The 17,085-nt window shown below is 48.4% G+C and overlaps 3 protein-coding genes and 1 long non-coding RNA gene across 4 annotated transcripts in view; 3 read left to right on the top strand and 1 right to left on the bottom strand.

Annotated features, from left to right (window-relative positions):
* etfb (electron transfer flavoprotein subunit beta) overlaps positions 1–4,850 on the top strand; it is a 42,008-nt gene extending 37,158 nt beyond the window's left edge. The window contains 1 exon segment of the mRNA NM_203823.1: positions 4,644–4,850. The gene's annotated coding sequence lies outside the window, so the exon portion shown is untranslated.
* A 6,988-nt stretch (positions 4,851–11,838) lies between these two features.
* Positions 11,839–17,085, bottom strand: part of LOC116412196 — a 5,256-nt gene continuing 9 nt past the window's right edge. Inside the window, exons 1-3 of the long non-coding RNA XR_004223574.1 lie at positions 16,857–17,085; positions 12,240–12,437; positions 11,839–11,927 (exon numbers count right to left, since the gene is read on the bottom strand). The exon at positions 16,857–17,085 is cut by the window's right edge and continues 9 nt beyond it. This is a non-coding gene — a long non-coding RNA (uncharacterized LOC116412196). The remainder of the gene's footprint in view (positions 11,928–12,239; positions 12,438–16,856) is intronic.
* The window catches only part of LOC100487889 (carcinoembryonic antigen-related cell adhesion molecule 1), a 16,655-nt gene continuing 11,833 nt past the window's right edge, over positions 12,264–17,085 (top strand). The window contains exon 1 of the mRNA XM_031905862.1: positions 12,264–12,413. Within this exon, the coding sequence (XP_031761722.1) occupies positions 12,362–12,413 (52 nt within the window). The 5' untranslated portion in view covers positions 12,264–12,361. The remainder of the gene's footprint in view (positions 12,414–17,085) is intronic.
* LOC116412195 (hemicentin-1-like) overlaps positions 12,319–17,085 on the top strand; it is a 41,966-nt gene continuing 37,199 nt past the window's right edge. Inside the window, exon 1 of the mRNA XM_031905861.1 lies at positions 12,319–12,361. The gene's annotated coding sequence lies outside the window, so the exon portion shown is untranslated. The remainder of the gene's footprint in view (positions 12,362–17,085) is intronic.

Genomic DNA, 17,085 nt, shown 5'->3' with positions numbered 1-17,085 from the left:
ATGTTTTTGTTTACAGCACGCTCGGCGTGTCGGCTTGATGCAAACCTTTTAGCTACGCGAGCGACTGGCGTATGGCTGCCGGAGTAATGCAATTTGTATCGACTGCACTCACGCATAATTGCCCTGTTTGGCTCATACACAATGTTACATTCCAGCCGGGCAGGCCCGGGTCCCTTTGTTCCTGAGCAGAACCAACTGCAGTATTTTCTATTTTATAAAGATAAAGCATTACTAAGCAGGCACAGTCCGACTAAATGGATGCCCCTCCTCCAGTAGCATGCTGGGGCAGTTCTGATGTGCAGTGGGGTAAATGCAAAGTGGGCCCTTATATGCAGCAATGTGATTGGCTCTCCTTAAACAGTGGCTAAAGGTCCCCATACACGGGCCAATTCTAGCTGCCGATATGGGTCCCTTTGAACGATTCGTCAGATAATCAGCCCATGTATGGGCACTACCGACGGGACTGCCCGACCGATATCTGACCTGAAATCGGGCAGATATCGATCAGGCAGGTTAAAAAATCTAAGCAGGGGCAGTCCCAATGTGCATCAGAGTATATTTCCCTCCTCAGTGCTAAGCAGGGGCAGTCCCAATGTGCATCAGAGTATATTTCCCTCCTCAGTGCTAAGCAGGGGCAGTCCCAATGTGCATCAGAGTATATTTCCCTCCTCAGTGCTAAGCAGGGGCAGTCCCAATGTGCATCAGAGTATATTTCCCTCCTCAGTGCTAAGCAGGGGCGGTCCTAATGTGCATCAGAGTATATTTCCCTCCTCAGTGCTAAGCAGTGGCAGTCCCAATGTGCATCAGAGTATATTTCCCTCCTCAGTGCTAAGCAGGGGCAGTCCCAATGTGCATCAGAGTATATTTCCCTCCTCAGTGCTAAGCAGTGGCAGTCCCAATGTGCATCAGAGTATATTTCCCTCCTCAGTGCTAAGCAGTGGCAGTCCCAATGTGCATCAGAGTATATTTCCCTCCTCAGTGCTAAGCAGGGGCAGTCCCAATGTGCATCAGAGTATATTTCCCTCCTCAGTGCTAAGCAGGGGCAGTCCCAGCGTGCATCAGAGTATATTTCCCTCCTCGCTATCCGGTTAGCAGGGCTAGCTGACTGAAGGAATCGTGGCAACCATATTTGTTACCTGTCGGATAGCAGATGCAGCAATGATTGCTTTTCCTTTTGTACATTCTACGATAACATCCACCCTGAGCCTTGTCACATTAGAAACAACTAAATACTTGCAACTTAATAATTATTATTATTATTATTAACATTTATTTATAAAGCGCCAACATATCCCGCAGCGCTGTACAATAAGTGGGTTACATACATTGGACATACAGAGTAACATATAAAGCAATCAATAACCGATACAGGAGGTGAAGAGAGCCCTGCCCAAAAGAGCTTACAATCTACAAGTGGCAAAGGAATCCAGCGCTATAGTAGCTGCCTCCTCTATATTGGCAGAATGTATATGTGCCAGCCAGTGGCCTCTGCCCCCTTACCCACATCCCAGCAGGAAACACTATTGTGATCAAAGCCACGAAAAAAGCAAAATAAAGGGAGGTGCCAATGTTTGGATTCAGGGCGGGCATGATTCGTCCAACAGATTGGGCAACTAAAAGTGAGCTTTGCACCATTGTCTCCATTGAGAAATGTATTATTATTATTAACATGTATTTATAAAGCGCCAACATATCCCGCAGCGCTGTACAATAAGTGGGTTTCATACATTGGACATACATAATTACATACAAAGATACCAGTAACCAATACAAAAGGCAAAGTGGCCGCTGCCCAAAATAAAGCTATAGGCTAGTGCTAGAGTAGCTGCTTGTGGGACTTCTGTAGATGCCCCCTAGTCAGATGCCCCCTAGTCAGTTGACTTGCCCATCCCAGAATCCTCTCCTTCATGATAGCGGTTATCTGCCAGTGGTATAAAATAGCAGCAATGAATGAGTTCCGTGCACGTGTGTGTGCTTGTGCCATTTGTTATGTTAGACGGACCAGCCGAGCAGGTTTTGCCCCATACAGGCACCAGGGCTACTGTTACTGCCATTTCAGAAGGATGTCGCTTGTACTGAGTGCAGTCTGCCTGTTGCCTGCGGCTCACTTACCCAGATGCTGCCACGGTTATTCTAGTTATGCCATCTTAATTACCCCTGGAGCTGAGCCAAGCCAGTGGCTACTGATTTAACTGGTATAGCCGGAAATATCACATTGGCTCCATGTTACTTCATTATCATGTGGTTTGTGTATATGTATAGAAGTGTGTATAGTATAGGGTGTAGGAGTGTAGTGCTAACAGCCAGATAACTACTCATGTACTATGTCTTTGCAAAATATTGGTTAAAATCTCAGTTGCTATTGGTCGTGCAGAGACAGCAGATATTAACAACCAATAGGATCAGTGATGCTGACTTCCCTCCTCCTACCAGTGGTACAACTGTTCCTATTCTGCATTCCATACATTGTTTCTCACATATTCTGTAACGCAGAGCAAATTGCACTTCAACCAAGAACCATCCGTCTGAGTACTTTGTGTCCCAAATTTAAAAGATAATGTAATACTGTATGTGTAAGTGGCGCTGCTATGGACGCTACTGGTGTAATACTGTATGTGTAAGTGGCGCTGCTATGGGCGCTACTGGTAAAATACTGTATGTGTAAGTGGCGCTGCTATGGGCGCTACCGGTGTAATACTGTATGTGTAAGTGGCGCTGCTATGGGCGCTACCGGTGTAATACTGTATGTTTAAGTGGCGCTGCTATGGGCGCTACCGGTGTAATACTGTATGTGTAAGTGGCGCTGCTATGGGCGCTACTGGTGTAATACTATATGTGTAAGTGGCGCTACTGGTGTAATACTGTATGTGTAAGTGGTGCTGCTATGGGCGCTACTGGTGTAATGCTGTATGTGTAAGTGGCGCTGCTATGGGCGCTACTGGTGTAATGCTGTATGTGTAAGTGGCGCTGCTATGGACGCTACTGGTGTAATACTGTATGTGTAAGTGGCGCTGCTATGGGCGCTACTGGTAAAATACTGTATGTGTAAGTGGCGCTGCTATGGGCGCTACTGGTGTAATACTATATGTGTAAGTGGCGCTACTGGTGTAATACTGTATGTGTAAGTGGTGCTGCTATGGGCGCTACTGGTGTAATGCTGTATGTGTAAGTGGCGCTGCTATGGACGCTACTGGTGTAATACTGTATGTGTAAGTGGCGCTGCTATGGGCGCTACTGGTAAAATACTGTATGTGTAAGTGGCGCTGCTATGGGCGCTACTGGTGTAATACTATATGTGTAAGTGGCGCTACTGGTGTAATACTGTATGTGTAAGTGGTGCTGCTATGGGCGCTACTGGTGTAATGCTGTATGTGTAAGTGGCGCTGCTATGGGCGCTACTGGTGTAATGCTGTATGTGTAAGTGGCGCTGCTATGGACGCTACTGGTGTAATACTGTATGTGTAAGTGGCGCTGCTATGGGCGCTACTGGTAAAATACTGTATGTGTAAGTGGCGCTGCTATGGGCGCTACCGGTGTAATACTGTATGTGTAAGTGGCGCTGCTATGGGCGCTACCGGTGTAATACTGTATGTTTAAGTGGCGCTGCTATGGGCGCTACCGGTGTAATACTGTATGTGTAAGTGGCGCTGCTATGGGCGCTACTGGTGTAATACTATATGTGTAAGTGGCGCTACTGGTGTAATACTGTATGTGTAAGTGGTGCTGCTATGGGCGCTACTGGTGTAATGCTGTATGTGTAAGTGGCGCTGCTATGGGCGCTACTGGTGTAATGCTGTATGTGTAAGTGGCGCTGCTATGGGCGCTACTGGTGTAATACTGTATGTGTAAGTGGCGCTGCTATGGGCACTACTGGTGTAATACTGTATGTGTAAGTGGTGCTGCTATGGGCACTACTGGTGTAATGCTGTATGTGTAAGTGGCGCTGCTATGGGCACTACTGGTGTAATACTGTATGTCTAAGTGGCGCTGCTATGGGCACTACTGGTTTAATACTGTATGTGTAAGTGGCGCTGCTATGGGCAGTACTGGTGTAATACTGTATGTGTAAGTGGCGCTGCTATGGGCGCTACTGGTGTAATACTGTATGTGTAAGTGGCGCTGCTATGGGCGCTACTGGTGTAATACTGTATGTGTAAGTGGCGCTGCTATGGGCAGTAGTGGTGTAATACTGTATGTGTAAGTGGCGCTGCTATGGGCGCTACTGGTGTAATACTGTATGTGTAAGTGGCGCTGCTATGGGCAGTACTGGTGTAATACTGTATGTGTAAGTGGCGCTGCTATGGGCGCTACTGGTGTAATACTGTATGTGTAAGTGGCGCTGCTATGGGCATTACTGGTGTAATACTGTATGTGTAAGTGGCGCTGCTATGGAACACTTCCTGTATAAATATTATGCCTATCCGTGTAATTACCCACAGGTTAAGCCTAGAGAATTAACTTGCATAATTTACACAAGGAATTACTGCTGAAACAATTGTTACGTTCATCCCATGTGTAACTTTCCTCAACCAACTATTGCTCTGGGGAAGTTACACAATGCGCTGAATTGTCTCACTGTTTGTTTTAACACTGTATTGTACAAATGTCACCATTCACTCTCGCTCTGGCCATTTTGTTTGCAGGTTAATTGCTCTGCGGCGGATTCCTGGGGTGCAGGGTTTGACTCCGCCTGGCTCTGCCGTCCCGTTACCTCCCGGTGCCTTTCCCACGCACTGCCGGACACCGACCCTGATTGTACAATGGAGAATGGAGACGAGTGGACGAGAGCAACAATCACTGTAATTAATCTTGTGTCTAGTAATAAAATTTTTCGCCTTTGTACATCCTGATTGGACTCCAATGCCGATTTATTGAATGTTGTTGTATCCATGTAGCCTTAGGGTAGCAACACTAAGGACCATTGTGCCAAATACCTGCCCAACATGGTCAAAGAAACATTCCACCCAACCCCACACTTAAGGTGCCCATACACTGGCCGATAGTAGCTGCTGATATGGGTCCCTTAGACTGATCCGGCAGCTAATCGGCCTGTGTATGGGCACTACCGACGGGCCTGCCCGACCGATATCTGGCCAATTTCAGGCCAGATATCGGTCGGGCAGGCCCATCGGTAGTGCAGGTCGGGCAGGTTATAAAATCTAGTTGGATCGGGGACCGCATCGGCTCCTTGATGCGGGCCCCGGACCGACTTTGCCTATACCCGACGTTATAATTTGATCGTTTTGCCCTGAATTAGCCTGGATTCTCCCGATATCGCCCACCCGTAGGTGGGGGATATTGGGAGAAGATCCGCTCGCTTGGCGATCTGAAGGTGTATGGGGACCTTAAGGGCCAATGCACCAAATACCTGCCCAACATGGTCAACTAAATATTCCACCCAACCCCACACTTACACATTGCTATTCTGTAGCCCTGTGGCACAGAAAGGCTCAATCAGCAGCCAATAACGAGCCACTTTAACTGGCAAAGGATGACAGGAAAGCTTCAGCCCGTGCCACAGAGTGGCCCCCAGTGTGTGTGGGAGGCTGAGATACCATATCTGGGTAATTCAGGCATTTAAAAGGCACAGCACATTAGAAGAAAGTGCAGGCGAAGTAATGATTCAGCCGAGATTTATGGCCTTTCCAGTTTTATTGCACTTTATAGGCTGCTCGTCCCTGCTTTTAACAACACACGTGCTTGTTAGGGGAGAGTGCTGCCCACTCCATGGCAACCCCCCCATAACAGGAATAAAATATACCTTCCTCGGGGGGCACTCTTTGTGTTCTGCAGAGCTCTCGAGCCCATTGGATTCTGGATAATGGCTTATTGGCAAGTGGGTCTGTGTATCAAAGCTGGAATTCCGGGCCTGTTCCAAGGGCAGTGGGTTAAAGGCAAAGCTTCCATGTATCAGGGCAGCAGGAGGCTGTGGGGCTTTGCTTGAGCGATGACTCCATTTATCCCTCTGGCTCCTGTCCTTGTCCCCCCAGTGCTGCACTTTATCATCCAACGGGGGGGGGGGGGGGGGGGGGGTGAGGGCGAGGCAGGAAGGTATAATGGGAAAGGCAGAGGGGTACTTACCTGTCCAACAGCCGGGGGTGGGGGGAGGCAGGAAGGTATAATGGGAAAGGCAGAGGGGTAATTACCTGTGCTCTGTCTCACTGTGACCCCGACGGGCCACCATCCCTCACTGTCCTCTCCTGGGCAGGGAATCAGGGAAGTTTGCCCAGGAGCATTACCCATAGCAACCATCAAAAAATGTTTGTTTTTTAACACGACTGCTGATTGGTTGGTACGGGTTACTGCACCTTGGCAAACGTAGTGCCTTTTATTACATAACCCTGTTAATCTGTAAATGTTTTATTAGCCACAAGGTTTGGCACTCCTTGTTATGGAAAAATCTCGTCAGGTTCCAAGCATTCCCGGTATGTGTGAATATATACAGTATATCATTATACACTATCCCTTATAATACATGAGTGATACTCAGAGTTCCCTGTATAACTCAGCCTGCAGCCTTGTGCCTTTATATGGGCACAGAACCCCTCAGTGACTGCTAATATCCTTATCATTTACAGTAGGGGGTACATTATCCCTTATAATACATGAGTGATACTCAGAGTTCCCTGTATAACTCAGCCTGCAGCCTTGTGCCTTTATATGGGCACAGAACCCCTCAGTGACTGCTAATATCCTTATCATTTACAGTAGGGGGTACATTATCCCTTATAATACATGAGTGATACTCAGAGTTCCCTGTATAACTCAGCCTGCAGCCTTGTGCCTTTATATGGGCACAGAACCCCTCAGTGACTGCTAATATCCTTATCATTTACAGTAGGGGGTACATTATCCCTTATAATACATGAGTGATACTCAGAGTTCCCTGTATAACTCAGCCTGCAGCCTTGTGCCTTTATATGGGCACAGAACCCCTCAGTGACTCCTAATATCCTTATCATTTACAGTAGGGGGTACATTATCCCTTATAATACATGAGTGATACTCAGAGTTCCCTGTATAACTCAGCCTGCAGCCTTGTGCCTTTATATGGGCACAGAACCCCTCAGTGACTGCTAATATCCTTATCATTTACAGTAGGGGGTACATTATCCCTTATAATACATGAGTGATACTCAGAGTTCCCTGTATAACTCAGCCTGCAGCCTTGTGCCTTTATGTGGGCACAGAACCCCTCAGTGACTGCTAATATCCTTATCATTTACAGTAGGGGGTACATTATCCCTTATAATACATGAGTGATACTCAGAGTTCCCTGTATAACTCAGCCTGCAGCCTTGTGCCTTTATATGGGCACAGAACCCCTCAGTGACTGCTAATATCCTTATCATTTACAGTAGGGGGTACATTATCCCTTATAACACATGAGTGATACTCAGAGTTGTGCAGAAGCCCCGCTCAGTAGTAGATACATTACTATATATAGTAGGAAGCTGAATATAAAGTCATGGTGTAGCACAAGGCAAACGGTACTAAGCAGTCTGTAAATGAAATGCTACAGAGGGAATATTCACACACAGGATTATGTTCCTATTTATTCTCAGTCACCCAGGGAGGAATATGAATATGTTACTGAGCTGTTTCTGCCTCTCACAAACAGATCGGGATCACTGAGCAAACAGGGCAGGGCGTTAGACACACACACTCTTTGCTTGTCTGCTGTTAAAGGGCAACTAAACCCTGGCAGGCTGAAGTAATAATACAATGTAATATTACAATTCCCCCCTACTGAGTGGATCCCACAAGGTTTTTTTTCCCCGGTCTGGTTCTTAGCAGCTCCAGAACTGCCCAGGGAAGCCATTAATATCGGACCCATAGTGGGACCTGGTTCTGTATAGGCACAGCTGGTCCATTGTTTTGCCTCCCACTCCCTTAAATATAAAGGAGACATTCCTTGCGTTTATTCATCTCACCCGAAACTGCCCCGTTCCACTCAGTGAAGTAGGGGCCGCGCCCGGCACTGATCCCCCTCTCAGCATTGGCTCAGTCTGTATAACTGTCACAGGCCAATCATTGTATAGAAACAAGCAGCACAGCCATTCCCTTTAATATGACAGTAAAGGACGAGGCCATGGTTATTATTCTTTATTTATGTAGAGCTGACACATTATCATACGTCTTTACAGTGCTTATATATAATTCCCATCAGCCCCTGCGGAGCTTACAATCTAAGGTCCCTATCATGTTCCCATCAGCCCCTGCCCCAGAGGAAGAGCTTACAATCTAAGGTCCCTATCCCATTCCCATCAGTCCCTGCCCCAGAGGAAGAGCTTACAATCTAAGGTCCCTATCCCATTCCCATCAGTCCCTGCCCCAGAGGAAGAGCTTACAATCTAAGGTCCCTATCACATTCCCATCAGTCCCTGCCCCAGAGGAAGAGCTTACAATCTAAGGTCCCTATCCCATTCCCATCAGTCCCTGCCCCAGAGGAAGAGCTTACAATCTAAGGTCCCTATCACATTCCCATCAGCCCCTGCCCCAGTGGAGCTTACAATCTAAGGTCCCTATCCCATTCCCATCAGTCCCTGCCCCAGTGAGCTTACAATCTAAGGTCCCTATCCCATTCCCATCAGTCCCTGCCCCAGTGAGCTTACAATCTAAGGCCCCTATCCCATTCCCATCAGTCCCTGCCCCAGAGGAAGAGCTTACAATCTAAGGTCCCTATCACATTCCCATCAGCCCCTGCCCCAGAGGAAGAGCTTACAATCTAAGGTCCCTATCCCATTCCCATCAGTCCCTGCCCCAGAGGAAGAGCTTACAATCTAAGGTCCCTATCACATTCCCATCAGCCCCTGCCCCTGCCCCAGTGGAGCTTACAATCTAAGGTCCCTATCCCATTCCCATCAGTCCCTGCCCCAGTGAGCTTACAATCTAAGGTCCCTATCCCATTCCCATCAGTCCCTGCCCCAGTGAGCTTACAATCTAAGGTCCCTATTCCATTCCCATCAGTCCCTGCCCCAGTGGAGCTTACAATCTAAGGTCCCTATCCCATTCCCATCAGTCCCTGCCCCAGTGAGCTTACAATCTAAGGTCCCTATCCCATTCCCATCAGTCCCTGCCCCAGTGGAGCTTACAATCTAAGGTCCCTATCCCATTCCCATCAGTCCCTGCCCCAGTGGAGCTTACAATCTAAGGTCCCTATCACATTCCCATCAGTCCCTGCCCCAGTGAGCTTACAATCTAAGGTCCCTATCACATTCCCATCAGCCCCTGCCCCAGTGAGCTTACAATCTAAGGTCCCTATCCCATTCCCATCAGTCCCTGCCCCAGTGGAGCTTACAATATATGGTTCCTATCATATTCCCATCAGTCCCTGCCCCAGTGAGCTTACAATCTAAGGTCCCTATCACATTCCCATCAGTCCCTGCCCCAGTGAGCTTACAATCTAAGGTCCCTATCCCATTCCCATCAGTCCCTGCCCCAGTGAGCTTACAATCTAAGGTCCCTATCCCATTCCCATCAGTCCCTGCCCCAGTGAGCTTACAATCTAAGGTCCCTATCCCATTCCCATCAGTCCCTGCCCCAGTGAGCTTACAATCTAAGGCCCCTATCCCATTCCCATCAGTCCCTGCCCCAGAGGAAGAGCTTACAATCTAAGGTCCCTATCACATTCCCATCAGCCCCTGCCCCAGAGGAAGAGCTTACAATCTAAGGTCCCTATCCCATTCCCATCAGTCCCTGCCCCAGAGGAAGAGCTTACAATCTAAGGTCCCTATCACATTCCCATCAGCCCCTGCCCCTGCCCCAGTGGAGCTTACAATCTAAGGTCCCTATCCCATTCCCATCAGTCCCTGCCCCAGTGAGCTTACAATCTAAGGTCCCTATCCCATTCCCATCAGTCCCTGCCCCAGTGAGCTTACAATCTAAGGTCCCTATTCCATTCCCATCAGTCCCTGCCCCAGTGGAGCTTACAATCTAAGGTCCCTATCCCATTCCCATCAGTCCCTGCCCCAGTGAGCTTACAATCTAAGGTCCCTATCCCATTCCCATCAGTCCCTGCCCCAGTGGAGCTTACAATCTAAGGTCCCTATCCCATTCCCATCAGTCCCTGCCCCAGTGGAGCTTACAATCTAAGGTCCCTATCACATTCCCATCAGTCCCTGCCCCAGTGGAGCTTACAATATATGGTTCCTATCATATTCCCATCAGTCCCTGCCCCAGTGAGCTTACAATCTAAGGTCCCTATCACATTCCCATCAGTCCCTGCCCCAGTGAGCTTACAATCTAAGGTCCCTATCCCATTCCCATCAGTCCCTGCCCCAGTGGAGCTTACAATCTAAGGTCCCTATCCCATTCCCATCAGTCCCTGCCCCAGTGAGCTTACAATCTAAGGTCCCTATCACATTCCCATCAGTCCCTGCCCCAGTGGAGCTTACAATCTAAGGTCCCTATCCCATTCCCATCAGTCCCTGCCCCAGTGGAGCTTACAATCTAAGGTCCCTATCCCATTCCCATCAGTCCCTGCCCCAGTGAGCTTACAATCTAAGGTCCCTATCCCATTCCCATCAGTCCCTGCCCCAGTGAGCTTACAATCTAAGGTCCCTATCACATTCCCATCAGTCCCTGCCCCAGTGGAGCTTACAATCTAAGGTCCCTATCCCATTCCCATCAGTCCCTGTCCCAGTGAGCTTACAATCTAAGGTCCCTATCACATTCCCATCAGTCCCTGCCCCAGTGGAGCTTACAATCTAAGGTCCCTATCACATTCCCATCAGTCCCTGCCCCAGTGGAGCTTACAATCTAAGGTCCCTATCACATTCCCATCAGTCCCTGCCCCAGTGAGCTTACAATCTAAGGTCCCTATCACAGTCCCATCAGTCCCTGCCCCAGTGGAGCTTACAATATATGGTTCCTATCATATTCCCATCAGTCCCTGCCCCAGTGAGCTTACAATCTAAGGTTCCTATCACATTCCCATCAGTCCCTGCCCCAGTGGAGCTTACAATCTAAGGTTCCTATCACATTCCCATCAGTCCCTGCCCCAGTGGAGCTTACAATCTAAGGTTCCTATCACATTCCCATCAGTCCCTACCCCAGTGAGCTTACAATCTAAGGCCCCTATCACATTCCCATCAGCCCCTGCCCCAGTGAGCTTACAATCTAAGGTCCCTATCACATTCCCATCAGCCCCTGCCCCAGTGGAGCTTACAATCTAAGGTCCCTATCACATTCCCATCAGCCCCTGCCCCAGTGGAGCTTACAATCTAAGGTCCCTATCACATTCCCATCAGTCCCTGCCCCAGTGAGCTTACAATCTAAGGTTCCTATCACATTCCCATCAGCCCCTGCCCCAATGAGCTTACAATCTAAGGTCCCTATCACATTCCCATCAGTCCCTGCCCCAGTGAGCTTACAATCTAAGGTCCCTATCACATTCCCATCAGTCCCTGCCCCAGTGGAGCTTACAATCTAAGGTCCCTATCATATTCCCATCAGCCACTAGGGGCAGTTTTATCAGGAGCCAGAGTGAGCCCATGTAGAACCCACTGGGCATATTTGTACCTGGGCAGTAACCCATGGCAACCAAATATCTGCTTTCATTGTTGAGCCTGTGACTGGCTGAAATAAAAGTCAATCATTGGTTGGTTGCTACGGGTTCAGCCCATATGCAAACTTGCCCAGTGTTTATAAATGAACCCATTTAGCGCTCTGAATCCCAAGGTGGCAAACACACCCCCCCGTGCCGCCACATTATGTCCCCGCCCCCTCCTTTTTTTCTCATTTTCTGTTATGTTCCGCACTTCATTTTTCTGATGCCTTTAGCGCCATTCTGCCCCAGTGTTCTGTTTCCCCTTCTCAGACCTGAGGCAAATGTCTGTCTGGGCTTGTGGCCGGGCAGGTTGGTCCTGCGTTCTGATTGGAGGCTTAGTGGGTCAGGCAGGAAAAACCACATTGCACACTCTGGTCTTTTGAAAAGATAAAAAACATTTATTTATAAACTAACGTTTCTGTCCCCTGTATTATATATTGTCATATTATAGTGTATATTAGTATCATAATAGGGCACATATGCAGTGTATAAGGCACGTATGTAACATGTATACAGTATGTTTATTTATGATTATGCTATATAACAGTAACACTAATGTATAATGAAATGCTATAGGTCGGTGTGGGACTAAGGTACTTGCATAGGGATCTGTAACCCCAGCTGTCTCATTCCCCCTGAGAGAGAGCTAGTCTATAGAGAACAGTCCCCCTCCCCCTCTGTCTCTTACCTCTTCCAGGTGAGCACAGGAAATACACCTGTTCCGTTTGGCCGCACCTGGCCGGGCGAGGAGGAGACAGTTATGAGAGTGCCGGTGCTGCTGGGGAGCTGTTAGTGCTGTCTCTCTGGGAAATGGGGAGACTTGTGGCACTGCCCGGGGTGCTGCTCCTGCTGCTGGGCTACGGTAGGTACATTAACCCTTAATATTCTGGAACAGAAAGCAAAATGTCAGGCAAGCTCTGCCTATAGGATCAGCACAGAGAGACAGGTCAGGTCTGTCCCCTCTGACTTCCCTGATATCTCACTTAATCCTGTAAGTAAGTATGTCATTCCCACTGAACTGCTGCCATCTGCAGTACTGATAGGAATGTAATAGGGACCTTAGATTGTAAGCTTTGCTGGTGCAGGGACTGATGGGAATGTGATAGGGACCTTAGATTGTAAGCTCACTGGGGCAGGGACTGATAAGAATGTAACAGGGACCTTAGATTGTAAGCTCACTGGGGCAGGGACTGATGGGAATGTTATAGGGACCTTAGATTGTAAGCTCACTGGGGCAGGGGCTGATGGGAATGTGATAGGGACCTTAGATTGTAAGCTCACTGGGGCAGGGACTGATAGGAATGTAATAGGGACCTTAGATTGTAAGCTCACTGGGGCAGGGGCTGATGGGAATGTGATAGGGACCTTAAATTGTAAGCTCACTGGGGCAGGGACTGATAGGAATGTAATAGGGACCTTAGATTGTAAGCTCACTGGGGCAGGGACTGATGGGAATGTTATAGGGACCTTAGATTGTAAGCTCACTGGGGCAGGGACTGATGGGAATGTGATAGGGACCTTAGATTGTAAGCTCACTGGGGCAGGGGCTGATGGGAATGTGATAGGGACCTTAGATTGTAAGCTCATTGGGGCAGGGACTGATGGGAATGTGATAGGGACCTTAGATTGTAAGCTCACTGGGGCAGGGACTGATGGGAATGTAATAGGGACCTTAGATTGTAAGCTCACTGGGGCAGGGACTGATGGGAATGTGATAGGGACCTTAGATTGTAAGCTCACTGGGGCAGGGACTGATGGGAATGTGATAGGGACTTTAGATTGTAAGCTCACTGGGGCAGGGACTGATAGGAATGTGATAGGGACCTTAGATTGTAAGCTCACTGGGGCAGGGACTGATGGGAATGTGATAGGGGCATTAGATTGTAAGCTCCACTGGGGCAGGGACTAATGGGAATGGGATAGGGACCTTAGATTGTAAGCTCACTGGGGCAGGGACTGATGGGAATGGGATAGGGACCTTAGATTGTAAGCTCACTGGGGCAGGGACTGATGGGAATGGGATAGGGACCTTAGATTGTAAGCTCACTGGGGCAGGGACTGATGGGAATGTGATGGGGACCTTAGATTGTAAGCTCACTGGGGCAGGGACTGATAGGAATGTAATAGGGACCTTAGATTGTAAGCTCACTGGGGCAGGGGCTGATGGGAATGTGATAGGGACCTTAGATTGTAAGCTCACTGGGGCAGGGGCTGATGGGAATGTGATAGGGACCTTAGATTGTAAGCTCACTGGGGCAGGGACTGATAGGAATGTAATAGGGACCTTAGATTGTAAGCTCACTGGGGCAGGGACTGATGGGAATGTTATAGGGACCTTAGATTGTAAGCTCACTGGGGCAGGGACTGATAGGAATGTGATAGGGACCTTAGATTGTAAGCTCACTGGGGCAGGGACTGATGGGAATGTGATAGGGACCTTAGATTGTAAGCTCACTGGGGCAGGGGCTGATGGGAATGTGATAGGGACCTTAGATTGTAAGCTCACTGGGGCAGGGACTGATGGGAATGTGATATGGACCTTAGATTGTAAGCTCACTGGGGCAGGGGCTGATGGGAATGTGATAGGGACCTTAGATTGTAAGCTCACTGGGGCAGGGACTGATGGGAATGGGATAGGGACCTTAGATTGTAAGCTCACTGGGGCAGGGACTGATGGGAATGGGATAGGGACCTTAGATTGTAAGCTCACTGGGGCAGGGACTGATGGGAATGTGATAGGGACCTTAGATTGTAAGCTCACTGGGGCAGGGACTGATGGGAATGGGATAGGGACCTTAGATTGTAAGCTCACTGGGGCAGGGGCTGATGGGAATGGGATAGGGACTTTAGATTGTAAGCTCACTGGGGCAGGGACTGATGGGAATGTGATAGGGACCTTAGATTGTAAGCTCACTGGGGCAGGGGCTGATGGGAATGTGATAGGGACCTTAGATTGTAAGCTCACTGGGGCAGGGACTGATGGGAATGTGATAGGGACCTTAGATTGTAAGCTCCACTGGGGCAGGGACTGATGGGAATGTGATAGGGACCTTAGATTGTAAGCTCACTGGGGCAGGGACTGATAGGAATGTGATAGGGACCTTAGATTGTAAGCTCACTGGGGCAGGGACTGATGGGAATATGATTGAGATCTTAGATTGTAAGCTTTGTTGGTGCAGGGGCTGATGCTCAGTACGGATAAACCAGCTGTAGATCTGGGGCCGTGTCTGTGCCAGTGCGTTGGGGCCTCTGATGGCAGCACTGTATCTATCCCAGTGTTGCACGGATGCACTGTTCCACATGCCTGACTTTCAATTACGAGGCTATTTCTGTAAACAGAAACTGCACACAAGTGGCAGCCACCCTGCAACTGTCACCGGCGTACATTCCTGGGATATTAATAACCCCTGGGTTTGGCCCGAGCTCTCAGTAAACTTTACTACGTACGTCCTACTCTTGTGTAATCATATAGTAGCTGGGTTAGTTCAACCCTAACTGTCACGCTACATAATAAATGATTTAAAAAAGGAATAAAAAATAAAATCTGCAGATTAAATGCACCTTACTAAAGCTACATTTTATACTGAGCTTCCCCTTTAATTGTATAGGTAATGATGGGTCAGTGTATAATTCAGCCATTGTTGTCCTGCCTGACCTTAGTCTCATTGAGAAAATCACAGTAAGGTTTTTCAGGGCAACAAAATCAAAGGTTTCCTTGGCAACTGTGATTACAAAACATGGTAATTTAACACTCGGATGGATCAAAAAGTACCGGCACTGAAAGGATCAGTGTGTTTGACTACTGTGACAGAATGCTCTGTTATACAGATAGCTAGAATCTCAGCCATAAAGCAGGGCAGGACTGCTGCTTACAATGGGGGGATCAGATAGGATCTGTGCCACTGTGACAGAATGCTCTGTTATACAGATAGCTAGAATCTCAGCCATAAAGCAGGGCAGGACTGCTGCTTACAATGGGGGGATCAGATAGGATCTGTGCCACTGTGACAGAATGCTCTGTTATACAGATAGCTAGAATCTCAGCCATAAAGCAGGGCAGGACTGCTGCTTACAATGGGGGGGATCAGATAGGATCTGTGCCACTGTGACAGAATGCTCTGTTATACAGATAGCTAGAATCTCAGCCATAAAGCAGGGCAGGACTGCTGCTTACAATGGGGGGATCAGATAGGATCTGTGCCACTGTGACAGAATGCTCTGTTATACAGATAGCTAGAATCTCAGCCATAAAGCAGGGCAGGACTGCTGCTTACAATGGGGGATCAGATAGGATCTGTGCCACTGTGACAGAATGCTCTGTTATACAGATAGCTAGAATCTCAGCCATAAAGCAGGGCAGGACTGCTGCTTACAATGGGGGGATCAGATAGGATCTGTGCCACTGTGACAGAATGCTCTGTTATACAGATAGCTAGAATCTCAGCCATAAAGCAGGGCAGGACTGCTGCTTACAATGGGGGGATCAGATAGGATCTGTGCCACTGTGACAGAATGCTCTGTTATACAGATAGCTAGAATCTCAGCCATAAAGCAGGGCAGGACTGCTGCTTACAATGGGGGGGGGGGGGGGGGGGGGGGGGGGGATTCAGGTTTCTCACACACAGTGCTGGGCTGAGTGAAAGGCTTCTTTGTGCCAGTGACTATTGATTTCCCAGAGCAACTGCAACTGAATAGCCACAGACAGTCCCTATGTATTGGGTTGGTGGGGGCAGTTTGGGCCTCTGTGAAATACCAGGGTCTATTTTGAATCCCAGTCCAGGCCTGTAATGCAGACATGGGCCGGATATACAATCAGCCCGCAGGCTGGAGGGAAGGTTCTCTACACAAGTCCATTACATGGTTCTGCTTCCTTTATATTCTGTTTGTTCGATCCAACAGCCTGAACGCTCCGAACAGGAGATAAAGGGGCAACTTGTGGACAGTTGAACTGCCATATGGCTTTTTCTTTCCAATTATATGGCACCACTTATACCCTTAGGGTGAAGACACACAGAGCCACTAGTAGCAGCTACTTGTCACGGCTACTAAAACAGACAATGCTGTTCATTTACTGATTGTTGCCAAGTGTATTTTAGCAGGGGCAATTGTCAGTATTGTCTATGGCAGGGGATTTTCTGAAGTTTAGTAGCCGTGACCAGTAGCTGCTACTAAGTAGCTCTGTGTGTCTTCACCCTTAAAGCGAAGACGCACAGGGCATTTAGTCACCGCAACTTATCACCACCCACTTGTGTCTTTGCCCTTAATTAGGGCATGGTGGTAGGACACTGCTACAACTGTGCCATACCTAAACCAGGGGTCCAGTTGGTACCACTACTTGGGGTCCAGTATCAGCCAGCGGAGGCTTGGGTTCTTTATAAGGCTGAGGGCGGCTCTTCTGCAGGAACAGGATCCCTTATCCAGAATGCTTGGGACCTGGAGTTTGCTGGATGACAGAAAAAAACCCATCTGATTACTCTTCCCAATGTCCGTGCTAAACTTACGATTTATAAATATTGCACATAAATTGCACATTT

Source organism: Xenopus tropicalis, chromosome 7, assembly GCF_000004195.4.
Source record: "Xenopus tropicalis strain Nigerian chromosome 7, UCB_Xtro_10.0, whole genome shotgun sequence".
Lineage (NCBI taxonomy): Eukaryota > Metazoa > Chordata > Amphibia > Anura > Pipidae > Xenopus > Xenopus tropicalis.
This window is presented reverse-complemented; position numbering and strand designations above follow the sequence as displayed.